The sequence below is a fragment of the Cephus cinctus genome, unplaced genomic scaffold, assembly GCF_000341935.2.
Source record: "Cephus cinctus unplaced genomic scaffold, Ccin1 Ccin1_scaffold0126, whole genome shotgun sequence".
NCBI lineage: Eukaryota > Metazoa > Arthropoda > Insecta > Hymenoptera > Cephidae > Cephus > Cephus cinctus.
The window spans coordinates 8,850-22,468 of NW_014332860.1; the positions used below are offsets into that span (position 1 = coordinate 8,850).

Below are 13,619 nucleotides of genomic sequence, written 5' to 3' on the forward strand. Positions count from 1 at the left end.
TGTGACGTGGTGGATTTCACCCGTCTTGTCCTCGGCGGAAAATCACGCCGAAACGCGATACGGGCCGAAAGGCCATTGCAAAGTCCAGGCAGGATCTATCGACCGCAAAGCCCTAAGTTAAATTACGATAGATTATTTTATTATTTTCTTTTGTTTTGCGTCATCTCACATTTGTACATTCTTATTATATACATCTTACATTCTATAACCCCACGGTAGGGTGTCGGTCGTCCCAGGAAGAATGACTCTCTTGTCGTCATTCCAGCTCAGTGCTATTTTTCTCTGTTGTACGGTATGAACTTTATGTTTTTTACTTTGAATTAAATTTTGACATTTCATTAAATTTTGATGATGCAAAAGACATTGCATATAATCATTAAAGGTAATTGTTTTCAATGTGGAGGCCTTGACTCCTTTCGCGCGTTTTTATCTTTGCTTTCTCCTGAAAGTTTGAAAGAGTATAATTTTGTTCTCAATACTACAAATTCAATCATAATTTTTCCATTATTTTCGTCCTTTCATGTCATGTCGTCCTTTCGTGTCAAATTTATCTAAGTCACGTTTAATATACTCATATATATTCGGGACGGTAAAGTAGTATATTAGACTATCGGTGTCGGTATACATCAATTTAGCTCTATCACCAAAAGTATTTTTTATATAGTTGTAGTGAAAATCGTATATGTACGTTTTAGAAATGTCTAGAATGGAAAATCCTGCGTATATCGGTTTATTGAATTTAATTTTTGTTCGATTTAATTCTACTATGATCATATCTTCATCAAATACGGTGCAGCTATGAAAATTTGGTTTTGCAATCAGAGCCTTTGCTCCATACGCTCCGTCCCACCTAGTAACCAATCTAACGTCCTTTTGTTTTCTGACATTTTCCATTGTTTTTCCGAAAACCGAATTGTTCATAAGTTCCTAAAAAATTTTTTCAAAATCATTTTTCGATTTTTTTCTCATTTCGGTGTTCAATTCTATATACTTTTTGAGCCACGGTGCCTGTTTAAATTTTAGAACACGATGAATTTTTGTTAACTTCAGACCTAATCTCAAACACTGTTTCAAATTCTTATAATGAATGACGTATCTATTTTTAGGGAGGAGCGAAGTTATCAATTTCGAATTTTTAGAGCCCGGAGGAGTGTATTGCTGCGGGCAGAGTGGCAAATCTTTATGAAGCTCTTGAAGATCGACAGGATACTCCAAATCAATTTCGAATATGTAACCTGTAAGAGAGTCATCGAGAATATTGCAAATATCGTTTTATGAAGTTCTTGAAGCTCGATAGGATACTCCAAATCAATTTCGAATATGTACCCGTAATAGAGTCATCGGGAATATTGCAAATATCCAATGTTCAAAATTTTCTTCTCGTTCGAATGAGTCTACTGGTAAAGATTGACTCATAGCTGCACCGTATAAATTATTTACGTCATAATACATAATATACGATTCCTCTTTGCTTGGATCGAAATCAGCTCCCATGTACCTATTGTTAGCCCTGGCGTATCTGTTGGAGCATTGAGCTACGCCACCTCGAATGCCTCTCTCGATAAACAACAACATCTCTACATCAGTCAGCAACTCAAGTTCCACACCCGTACACTTGAGCATAGCGTCGAAAGCAAGGCCAGGTGCAGTGTAATAGTGTAGAGAATCTACTCTGCGCCCATGTACCTATTGTTAGCCCTGGCGTATCTGTTGGAGCATTGAGCTACGCCACCTCGAATGCCTCTCTCGATAAACAACAACATCTCTACATCAGTCAGCAACTCAAGTTCCACACCCGTACACTTGAGCATAGCGTCGAAAGCAAGGCCAGGTGCAGTGTAATAGTGTAGAGAATCTAAATTGTATATAGCGTAACAATTGCGTTTAAAGTTTTCAAAGATATCGGCTAGAAGGAGAACATCGGTTTTCAGATACAAATCAGAATATTCACCTAATGTTTCGATGCAAAAAGTTTGCCAAACATTACAAGCGTGATCATAATCTACTTCTGAGATTCCGTCGTTATTTAATTTTGAATAAAATTCTTCTTTTGCAGGTAATTGATCCTCTTTGAGTTTTTCTCAATTATCAATATATTCGTGTAATCTGCTTCTGAGATTCCTTCATTATTTAATTTTGAATAAAATTCTTCTTTTGCAGGTAATTGATCCTCTTTGAGTTTTTCCCAATTATCAATATACTCGTAGGGAAAAACACCTTTTCTAGTCAATAAATGGAATTCCTCTACATTATTACAATGTTTACGCATAATTAATTTTTTACCATCTTTCAAATAGGATGCTAATTTGTCAATACTACTCGGCATAAATCTAAATGAATCGATAAATCTGAAATTTACAATCGTATCTTTGACGCTCTTCGTAAAAGATATATATCTTTCTTTGTTTACTGGTAAGAGATTCATTAAACCCTCGAAAGATGTAGCTAGAGCTCTAATACGTATCTTTGACGCTCTTCGTGAAAGATATATATCTTTGTTTCTTTACTGGTAAGAGATTCATTGAACTCTCCAAAGATGTAGTTAGAGCTCTAATCAAGAAGTGTGAATCATAACCAGATAAGTTATGAAATACAACAGGAACGGTATGTGAGTTCTTATAGTTCAAATTACACCCCTGATGTGCAGCACCGCGATATTTGCCTGTAAAATAGCAATGATCACGATGCTTGGCATCCTGAGGTGTAAACGGTTTTTCACAAACATGACAAATCTTGGCCGAGTAAAATTCAATTCTTTGTTTGAAATTTAGAGATTCCATCTCTCTCTCATTCACCGATTCTACGCACTAGCCTGCGCTATGAAGTTAGGGACAAAAGTTCTGGAAAATTCCTGGAGGATTGGATCAGCGATGCTGCGCAATTCTGCGAGATAACGTTCGAGGTCAAACGGGGTGAGGGCTGACGTCCGAAACCTGCACGAACGTGCGGGCAGTACCGCGACATTTGCCTGTAAAATGGCAATGATCACGATGCTTGGCATCCTCACTCTGCTTTTGCAGGTAATTGATCCTCTTTGAGTTTTTCCCAATTATCAATATATTCGTAGGGAAAAACACCTTTTCTAGTCAATAAATGGAATTCCTATACATTATTACAATGTTTACGCGTAATTAATTTCTCATCATTTTTCAAATAAGATGCTAATTTGTCAATACTACTCGGCATAAATATAAATGAATCGATAAATCTGAAATTTACAATCGTATCCTTGACGCTCTTCGTGAAAGATATATATCTTTCTTTGTTTACTGGTAAGAGATTCATTGAACCCTCGAAAGATGTAGCTAGAGCTCTAATCAAGAAGTGTGAATCATAACCAGATAAGCTAAGAAATACGACAGGAACGGTATGTGAGTTCTTATAGTTCAAATTACACCCCTGATGTGCAGCACCGCGATATTTGCCTGTAAAATGGCAATGATCACGATGCTTGGCATCCTGAGGTGTAAACGGTTTTTCACAAACATGACAAATATTGGCCGAGTAAAATTCATTTCTTTAGCTAGAGCTCTAATCAAGAAGTGTGAATCATAACCCCAGATAAGTTATGAAATACGACAGGGACGAGTTTTTTAGAGTGTCTCATTACTTTCATGCCATCCCCATAATAAAATTATGTATGTTGCAGTATACTTGCTTTGGTGTTTCTCCAAACTACATCATATTGGGATCATCTAGTGGGAGCCTCTATTTGTTTTCCAGAGAGGAATGCATTTTTCAACAGTTAATACCACTTTCGGTAAAGTATTTTTTTTATTAGTCCAGCAATTGTTTTATTGAACCATGTCTATGAACTAAATCCATTTTCCTTTAACCGCTTTACCCCTTAATTTTATAGGAAGGTCTAATATGCCACGTACTTATATCACCAGATGAAAAACTTGTCGCATTGGCCACGATGGGCGGCAGCGTTTGCTTTGTAAGTCTTAAACCAGTAGTGAAACAGATAGCATTATCCACGGAACATGTTGGAAAATGTGTTACGTGCCTTTGTTGGGATGATAACAGCTCCGCACTATACATTGGCGATTCTACCGGCAAGATATCTGTCATGGTTCAATCTATTTTTACGGTAAGAGGTTTTAACCAGTAGTTGCACTTGCCCTCTTTTAATTCCAACACTCGATTAGCTGACATCTATTCGCCTTTCGTATTTTCACTAATATTAAAGTTCCTAATCGGGTCTCTGAATGCTTCTAACATTATTTTTTATAAGTTAAAGATTTCTTTGCCCTTGTATAATGGAAGTAATATTTCTAGTAATACCACCCATAACATTACAATTTTAGGTGACAGTATTCACGTTCAATTAATTCAATAAAAAATTGTATTTTCAGGTTAATGGAATATTCCAAGTTCCTGCCAGTACTTTGATGAATTTGGATTCAAAAATTATTCAAATGGACTTCAATTCATCACTTCTACTGATATCTACACTGACGCGTTCTTATTTATGCGATACTGTTCAAGAACAATACAAACAAATAGGAAATAAAACAAGAATCGGGGAATTTGGAGCTTGTTTTTACAAAATTTATAACGAACACAATGCAGACGGGTTTGTAAAATTGCAAGAACAGAAAAATGCAGATCCATCACGGCATATTAACTTGAAAGAAAATTTGTATGTCAATGAAGCGAATGACATAAGAATTTATTGCGCGCGACCTGGATCCAGGCTTTGGGAAGTAACAAAAAGCGGCACTGTCACGAAAACTCACCAATTTAAAGAAGCTCTCGTCGCTCCGCCAAATACTATTTATAAAATTAATGATTCAGAAGTCATGCAAATTGGAGAAACGGCTGAAGCCTGTAATCCACAATCCGTTAACTTCACACGGCTCTTAATGTTCGGTTGGAAATATTTATTTTCCTGGACGTCCAGCGGGATTTATATCATCGACCCTAATAATTCATCAATTCTTTTATGGAGTAACGAATTGACTGATATTATAATGGCAGATGTGATTAAAGACAATATTTATTTGATGTTACAATCCGGTGAATTTCGTTGCTTGACTCTTACCACATTCGATAATTTAATACTTCAATTATACGAAAAAAAATGTTATAACAAGTGTTTGCAAGTGTGTTTCTTATTTAAACCAGATCTATTTCACTCAAATCTTGATAGTGAGTTCATTGAGATTTATAAAAAAGATAACAAGTGCAATATATTAAATAGTGATGAAATAGCACTGAAACTACATTCGCTAATTACAGTCTTAAAGTCCAACGTAAAGAAATCTCCAATAAAACTAAATTCTGGCATCGTAGTTGTCAATTCGAAACAAGCCATTGTTGATCATGAAGATTGTAATTCATACAGTTGGTTCGATGTGAAAATGGATGTGCCTTCTTCGTCAAATGAGGACTTATTACACGAAGTAACAGATTTTTCTTTGAATACAAAACTGTGTCCAAATACTATGAACTTTATAGAAAGTAATGCCTTTGTCAAAAATAACGTACACGAGAATGAAGAGATAAGTAAACCAGATGAAATACTTAATTTAGATCCTAGAAATACAATATCCAGCAGAAAAATTGAGCAAACAAATGTGCAGGAAGATTGTATTAGTTTTTTGAAGACCAGAACTGATAATTCTAAAAACGAGAAAACACAGATATATTTAAACGAAGAGATAATGAGGGATGTACATATTAAATTGGCACCGGTGTATAATATAATTAAAAATATTAAAAGCGTTTTAATCAATAGTCAAATTGAAGAAATTTCGTTACAATTACGAAATGCTATAAAGGAAGTTACAAAGTCACACGGAGAACTGGGTGAAATGAATGAATGTGTATACAAAGTGATACATGATGTAGAGCTGCAATATAACATTGCAGTTTTACAGAGTTTTTCTACTGAAATGTCCTGCATAAACTTAACCAAAGGAACGTTATTAGAAATTTGTAAATGTTTTATTGATATAAATGCAAAGAATTATAAAGAATGTATTTGCGGCTTTCCTTGTTTAATGGAAAAAATTAGTCAGCCAAAGTTCTTGGAAGTGGGCACAACTTTATTAAAGAGTCTTATGAGTGAAGACGCAGAATTTTGTATAAAATTGTGTGGAAAAGTTCCATATCTCTGGCGAAAATATTTCTCTCTATGTGCAAAGGAAAATAGCGTATCTAGCGATATACTTCTTCAGTGCCTGCAAACAAAAGATAGTGTTATTCTTTCCTTTATATTGCCATTATTGGATACGAGACAATGGAAATTAGTGGACGTTTGCCTTCAGAAGATGGAAAAAAAACAATGTCTCTTCTGTGACAAAGTCCTTGATCTAATCATGGATCCCAATGAGTTGATGATTGATTGGAATGAAGTCTGTCGTGAAATCGTACAGAGAGAAAAAGTAGAAGTTGCTTTCACACTTTTAGTCAAAGTTCACTCTATATTTTCAAACGTAATATTCAATAACAGGTGCGTATGAAATTAATAAATTTTGATATAGTTTCATTGTGATCTAATTATATGATAATCATCTATATCGACTATTTGTCTTGGAAACAAGACTATTAGAAACAAAACTATAAATTTTGTCTGAAACCTTTTTTAATATTGCATTTTGGGACTTCGAGTACCTCGAGCAAAACTCGCAAAATTTAAGCATTTTTTCAAATAAAAAAATTTAATCCCATAATAAACTCATTTTTGCATGTTTAAAAGTGCGTTTAAATCGCTAGAAATGAGGACATTTGTTTTATTTATACTTCATTTTTTTAGCATTTACCAGGCCCTCATATTCAAAAAAATTTTGGAACGAGGTGGATTGCAGCGTAGCGTTTACTTTGATTGTGATTCTATAGCGAAGGATAGATGTGAAGCATTGTCATCCAAGAAGGTATTAGCTTTATCATTTATGATATAACATCTGTTTATAACCGAAGAAGGCTAGAATTGTCATTCGTCTTTATCGATAACTTGTGTTTTCCAGAGACAGTATTTGTATGTACCATGTCCCCTTGAAAATACAATAAATTCGTGACTGCTTTTCGAAAAAATAAGCTAATCTAGATAGAGAGACATCATTCTATCCGAATGAGAAAAACAGATATTCAAAAAGTTTCTAGATTATTTATAGCAACATATAATACAAACTCGTCTGAGTAAAATACTATAATACATTTAAGATGCATCTTCATTTTAATATTTCGTTTATAACTGCAGCAGCATGTTTATTGTAAGTTGAACTCACGTCGCCGTCATATTAAATATATCATTAATTTCTCTAAGTATTAACTCAATTTGATTTTTGTTCGTCAACGCCATTGTGTGAGTAAAACATGAAGTCCATGGGTCAGTGTTTCAATTTTCCATAATGCAGTAATCGCATAGATCTTAAAAATATTTAAAATCGTTAATGATTAATGATTTTTAACAATCGAGTCACACTTATAGTGTCAACTCATGTGGTACTAGTATTAACTGAATGGTGTCAATTCATATGGTACAAGTATTTCAAATCTCTTTCTATTTTGTGCAGGTTGCTGCTCATTTGGCGAATATGCTTGAAAAGGACGTTGATATACCTATGGACGTCGAAAAACTGTCAACTACTACGCATCATTGGGGGATGAAGTGTAAAGCCAAATCATTATCGTGCCCATGTTGTACACTGTCTCTAAAAACTCCAATCCTTCTGAACAATAATGGCGTAGCATTATTTCCTTGTGGCCATGGATATCATGTGAACTGTTTATTACAAAATAAACTGTTTGTATGTAATTTACATTGATAATTATCATTATGTCAAATAAAAAATTATATTTAAGCTATGATATCTGTATATATAAGTCCATTTGTAGTACAGCGAAAATGATATGATACTATTTTTATATCAAAGAACATATTAATCTGCTTCATGTGCACAATATTAATTTTGTTATATCAAAAGATTATTATTACTACTGCTGGTGCTACTAGTACTTATTACAATTATTAATATGTATCTCTTAGGGTCAATATTACGATAAATTATTGCGTACTTCATACAATTATTACATTTGTACGCTTCGCCTAGACTGACTCCATGAGTATTCATTTTTATGAGTTAAGAATAATCAAATTCTCAGAAAAATTTACATTTTTTATATTCATGCCTTATAAGCCTATGACCTATATGCCTTATAAGTACGTCTGTACTTTGTATATTGTATAATTATTGCGTTTGACCAATAAATTATTTTTAAACACTTACACACGTTGATATTCTTTTGCCTTCTGCGTATATCCCAGAGTGTGAATGAGTTCTGTCTCTCTCTTACTCTCCTCCGTCCTTACAGCATCCTTTCCGTCCTCCTTCACCTTTATACTTCGATATCCCTTTTCTGTTATGGTCCATTTTCTCTACCATTATTTCCATTCCATCTGCAAGTTGTAAAAAGTAAAGGGATTTTTTGAAAGTGCCCTATCGCAATTTGACCTGCACTAGCCTCTTCCATAGACCATTCTGATTTTCTGCATAGAGAAATCATTCAAAATATCAAGGCAAAAGTCCTAAACCCTGCCCTTTCCAAGATATAGCTTATTTTCAAATTGCATTCGGAATTATTTTATCGGAGAAAGTTCACTCTTCGTTTCAGAGATGGCGCCACTTATCATGCCCAGGAGGTGCTGCTCTCTTATCGGCGAAAATTCGAACTAATGCGAATTCTTTAATCAAAATTTACCTATTGAAGTTTCGACGATGCGATTTTTAAATTGCGTTCGGACTTATTTTATCAAAAAAAGTTCTCTCGTTGTCTCAGAGATGGCGCCACATATCATGCCCAGGAGGTGCTGCTCTCTTATCGGCGAAAATTCGAACTAATGCGAATTCTTTAATCAAAATTTACCTATTGAAGTTTCGACGATGCGATTTTTAAATTGCGTTCGGACTTATTTTATCAAAAAAAGTTCTCTCGTTGTCTCAGAGATGGCGCCACATATCATGCCCAGGAGGTGCTGCCCTCTTATCGGCGAAAATTCGAACTAATGCGAATTCTTTAAACAAAATTTACCCACTGAAGTTTCGACGATGCGATTTTCAAAGTACATTTGAAATCATTTTATCGTAGAAGGTAGTATTGATGAAGAAGAGCGAAGTCAAGATATGGATAATATGGCAGAGATCGAATGGAAAATGCAGCACAGCTAAAAAGGGGTTTCGAAGCATAAGGGAGGAGAATGATGCTGTTAGGACGGAGGGGTGTAAGAAAGAGACAGAACTCATTCGTACTCTGGGATATTCGCATAAGGCAAAAGAATATCAACGTGTATAAGTGTTTAAAGATAATTTATTGAACAAACGCAATAATGATACAATATACAAAGTACAGTAATGATACAACAAATTCAATATATTACATACAATAATAATACAATATACAAAGTATGGTTCGCGAAAGATTAGTAATGACAATGACATCAGAGATATATTTTAAATATATCACTGCAATATAATATACGTGTGGTATGTTATATGCGCTCTCGTTGTCTCAGAGATGGCGCCACATATCATGCCCAGGAGGTGCTGCCCTCTTATCGGCGAAAATTCGAACTAATGCGAATTCTTTAATCAAAATTTACCTATTGAAGTTTCGACGATGCGATTTTTAAATTGCGTTCGGACTTATTTTATCAAAAAAAGTTCTCTCGTTGTCTCAGAGATGGCGCCACATATCATGCCCAGGAGGTGCTGCCCTCTTATCGGCGAAAATTCGAACTAATGCGAATTCTTTAATCAAAATTTACCTATTGAAGTTTCGACGATGCGATTTTTAAATTGCGTTCGGACTTATTTTATCAAAAAAAGTTCTCTCGTTGTCTCAGAGATGGCGCCACATATCATGCCCAGGAGGTGCTGCCCTCTTATCGGCGAAAATTCGAACTAATGCGAATTCTTTAATCAAAATTTACCTATTGAAGTTTCGACGATGCGATTTTTAAATTGCGTTCGGACTTATTTTATCAAAAAAAGTTCTCTCGTTGTCTCAGAGATGGCGCCACATATCATGCCCAGGAGGTGCTGCCCTCTTATCGGCGAAAATTCGAACTAATGCGAATTCTTTAATCAAAATTTACCTATTGAAGTTTCGACGATGCGATTTTTAAATTGCGTTCGGACTTATTTTATCAAAAAAAGTTCTCTCGTTGTCTCAGAGATGGCGCCACATATCATGCCCAGGAGGTGCTGCCCTCTTATCGGCGAAAATTCGAACTAATGCGAATTCTTTAAACAAAATTTACCCACTGAAGTTTCGACGATGCGATTTTCAAAGTACATTTGAAATCATTTTATCGTAGAAGGTAGTATTGATGAAGAAGAGCGAAGTCAAGATATGGATAATATGGCAGAGATCGAATGGAAAATGCAGCACAGCTAAAAAGGGGTTTCGAAGCATAAGGGAGGAGAATGATGCTGTTAGGACGGAGGGGTGTAAGAAAGAGACAGAACTCATTCGTACTCTGGGATATTCGCATAAGGCAAAAGAATATCAACGTGTATAAGTGTTTAAAGATAATTTATTGAACAAACACAATAATGATACAATATACAAAGTACAGTAATGATACAATAAATTCAATATATTACAATACGATAATAATACAATATACAAAGTATGGTTTGCGAAAGTTTAGTAATAACAATGCCATTAGAGACATATTAAAATATATCGCATAGGGCAAAAGAATATTAACGTGTATAAGTGTTTAAAGATAATTTATTGAACAAACGCAATAATGATACAATATACAAAGTACAGTAATGATACAACAAATTCAATATATTACATACAATAATAATACAATATACAAAGTATGGTTCGCGAAAGATTAGTAATGACAATGACATCAGAGATATATTTTAAATATATCACTGCAATATAATATACGTGTGGTATGTTATATGCGCTGCCACTTTGGATTTTTCCTTTTCCAAAGGACTTTTTAACAACTTAATTTTTAAGGATATACCAGAAGAAAAGTGACGGAGACATAGGAAGGAATAGGAGATTCGAAAATTGAGTGAAACCGTTTGGTGGCAGCAGCCAAGGAAGATGTTGAAGGGAAAAAGAGTAAGATTGTTAAAAAGAGAGAATGAAAAACAAAAATGGTAAGGATTGAGGGAACAAGAAGAGAAGAAAATGCGTAAACCGTGTGCACGAGAACCAGATTATTCTGGAGGAGCGAAAAAAGAGAACAGTGGGAAAAGTAGGAAGTTTAAGGGAGCGAAATGGGCCCCACCCCGCCCATTTCCGTGAGGTCCTGCCTCTCCTGAAGGGAGCTACGACCCCTCCGAGGCCCCATAGGGGACCGTGTTTTTTTGTTGTTTTTTTTGAGGAAAACCCCCGAGTCCTGCGGCTTTCGCGCACAGGACTAGGGGGGAAAAACCTCAGGAAGGAAAGGAAGTCGGGTCGAGGGACAAGAAAAACGCACAAGGGGGTAAGGTGAAGTTAAACGCGAAAAAGCTAAGATAAGTTAAACGCGAAAGGGACAAGTGAAACGCGAAAGGTCTACCCTTAGTCAAGATTCACCGCAACGAAAGACCGCGGGCGTAGCACCCAGCGAACCCTTGCGGGCACGCCGGGACATCCCGAAGGACGATATTTAACGCTACAACCTCCGTCCCTTCCCACGGGCAAAAGCCCAGTGGGTTAGACGTAAGGAACCACGCCCGCCGCCGGCGGCGGGCCCCGTTAGCCATCGATCCACGCGCAAAATGTCTCCGACAGAGGGTGACTTTATACTAGCGGGTGCTCAATAGCACCCGCACCTACCCCAAGTGAAGTGACCCCCAAGCACAAGCACAAATAGGACTTTACCCAAAGTCAACGGACTACCCCTCCGACCTCCCCACCGACAACCGAGTGAAACGAGAAATCAGAAAGGAAGATAGAAATAAAGAAGTCAAAAAGTAGAAAAGTAAGGATTAGAGTTATGAAAGTAGAGAGGAAACGAGGAAAGAGATAAATAAGAAAGTAAAAAATGAAAGATAAAGAAATAAGAAAGTAAAGAAGAAATAAATATAGAAGAAGAAGGAGGTTGTAAATGGATATAGAAATAAAGAAGTAAGAATAAGATAATAAGAAAGAAAAGAATATAGAAATGAAGAAGTGAAGAAGTAGAAAAGTAAGGAATAGAATTATAAAAGTGGAGAAGAAATGAGGAAAGAGATAAATAAGAAATTGAAGAATGAAAGATAAAGAAATAACGAAGTCAAGAAGAAATAAATATAAAAATAGAAGAAGGTTGGAAATGAATACGAGGAATGTTTCCAAGAGACCAGTATAGGAGACCGGCTCGAGGAAGAATGAGCGCTGTGAGTCCCGGGCTCTGCCTCGAGCGCTCCCCCCACCTTCCGCCTGCCTTCGCTCGCCGAGTCGTGCGTGACGAGTTGCGCGCGCACAATTTTGGGCAACTTCCAGTACTTCTAAATATGCTTGGCCTGAATTTCTGATTTCTAAGTGTGAATATTTTACTTTATTCATTTAATTAATTATTTTAATATTCCAAACACCTAATTTATTATTATTTCAATTTGAACGTAATTCATTTTCGATATTCTACATTTTCAATTCAATTTTTAACTATTCCGTATATTCTGCGAGATTTTGATATAGCCTCAATTTTATATTTTGAATAAATTTTAAAAGTAAATCAAGATCCAATAATATTTAGTAAAAATTGAAATACTACATGGGTGTCAAGTTGGCACTGCATTTTCTTACAAATTTCTTAAAAATGTTTCAACAATAGGCTTTGTCAATAGTTCTTGAGAAATTCTATAGTTCCCGGTTTCGTTCTAAGGGTTGCCTTAGGAACCAGCGGTGAGTAGCGAGTATCTAATATTTATGAGAAAAATACTTCCATGTTCCATCAAAATAATTTCATATATGTTGTATAAGTTTTTATGAATTTTTCTTGATTAAAATCAGGTCAGAAATGAATGATCTGTTTACAAATGATTTGCTTGAAATTGAAACATTCTTCGCACCTAAATCGAGAAGAGCGATCAGCCGCATCTTACAATGAAGCTGGCTCATTAAAAATGTTGCTAAATCAATTAGAAATGAATGAGAATAATAGATATTCAGTTCCTCGCTTCTGACGTCACACTACTCGTACGTGTGCACATATAGAATAGCTGAACAGCTGCCTTAACAGTAGAAATGTCGATAACATACCACTTATTCCTACATCAAACTAATAATAGTAAACTGGTAAACGAAATTGACAATCTAGTATTCGTAGAAATTCATGAAGAAATAACGCCAGCGTTGAAAATTACTACAAGTAATGGCTTGTACGTTTTGAAACTTCCTGACTGCCTGGATAACTGACTGACGATATTATTGTGTAGTTACTTTCGATGCATGAAACTGTAAAGAACAATCCTACAAAATATATAGATTTCTTTTACAATTCTATATAATTTAAAATTACTTTCATATTAAATTGAATCCAGTTCCTTGTTTCTATCCTGAAATAGCAAAATCCTGAAACAACAAAAAGACCAAACTTTTCCTATTAAAATTATTACAAATTATAATATTGTTTATAATTATAAATATGTATTATTTGCAATAAACACTAATTC

At 35.3% G+C, this 13,619-nt stretch overlaps 1 protein-coding gene and 1 long non-coding RNA gene across 2 annotated transcripts; one reads left to right on the plus strand and one right to left on the minus strand.

Annotated features, from left to right (window-relative positions):
• Window positions 1-3,649: 3,649 nt before the first annotated feature.
• On the plus strand, window positions 3,650-8,236 carry LOC107262761 (the record flags this gene model as incomplete). The annotated part of the gene is given in 5 exon segments (XM_015729293.1): window positions 3,650-3,760; window positions 3,860-4,093; window positions 4,359-6,460; window positions 6,764-6,881; window positions 7,524-8,236. Coding segments are annotated over 5 exon segments (2,817 nt in total), but the record flags the coding sequence as incomplete, so codon positions are not given.
• On the minus strand, window positions 7,165-8,647 carry LOC107262762. The gene is made up of 2 exons (XR_003058236.1): window positions 8,238-8,647; window positions 7,165-7,732 (listed from the first exon to the last, which is right to left on the minus strand). It is a non-coding gene; the product is annotated as an uncharacterized LOC107262762 (long non-coding RNA).
• Between the last annotated feature and the right edge of the window lie 4,972 nt (window positions 8,648-13,619).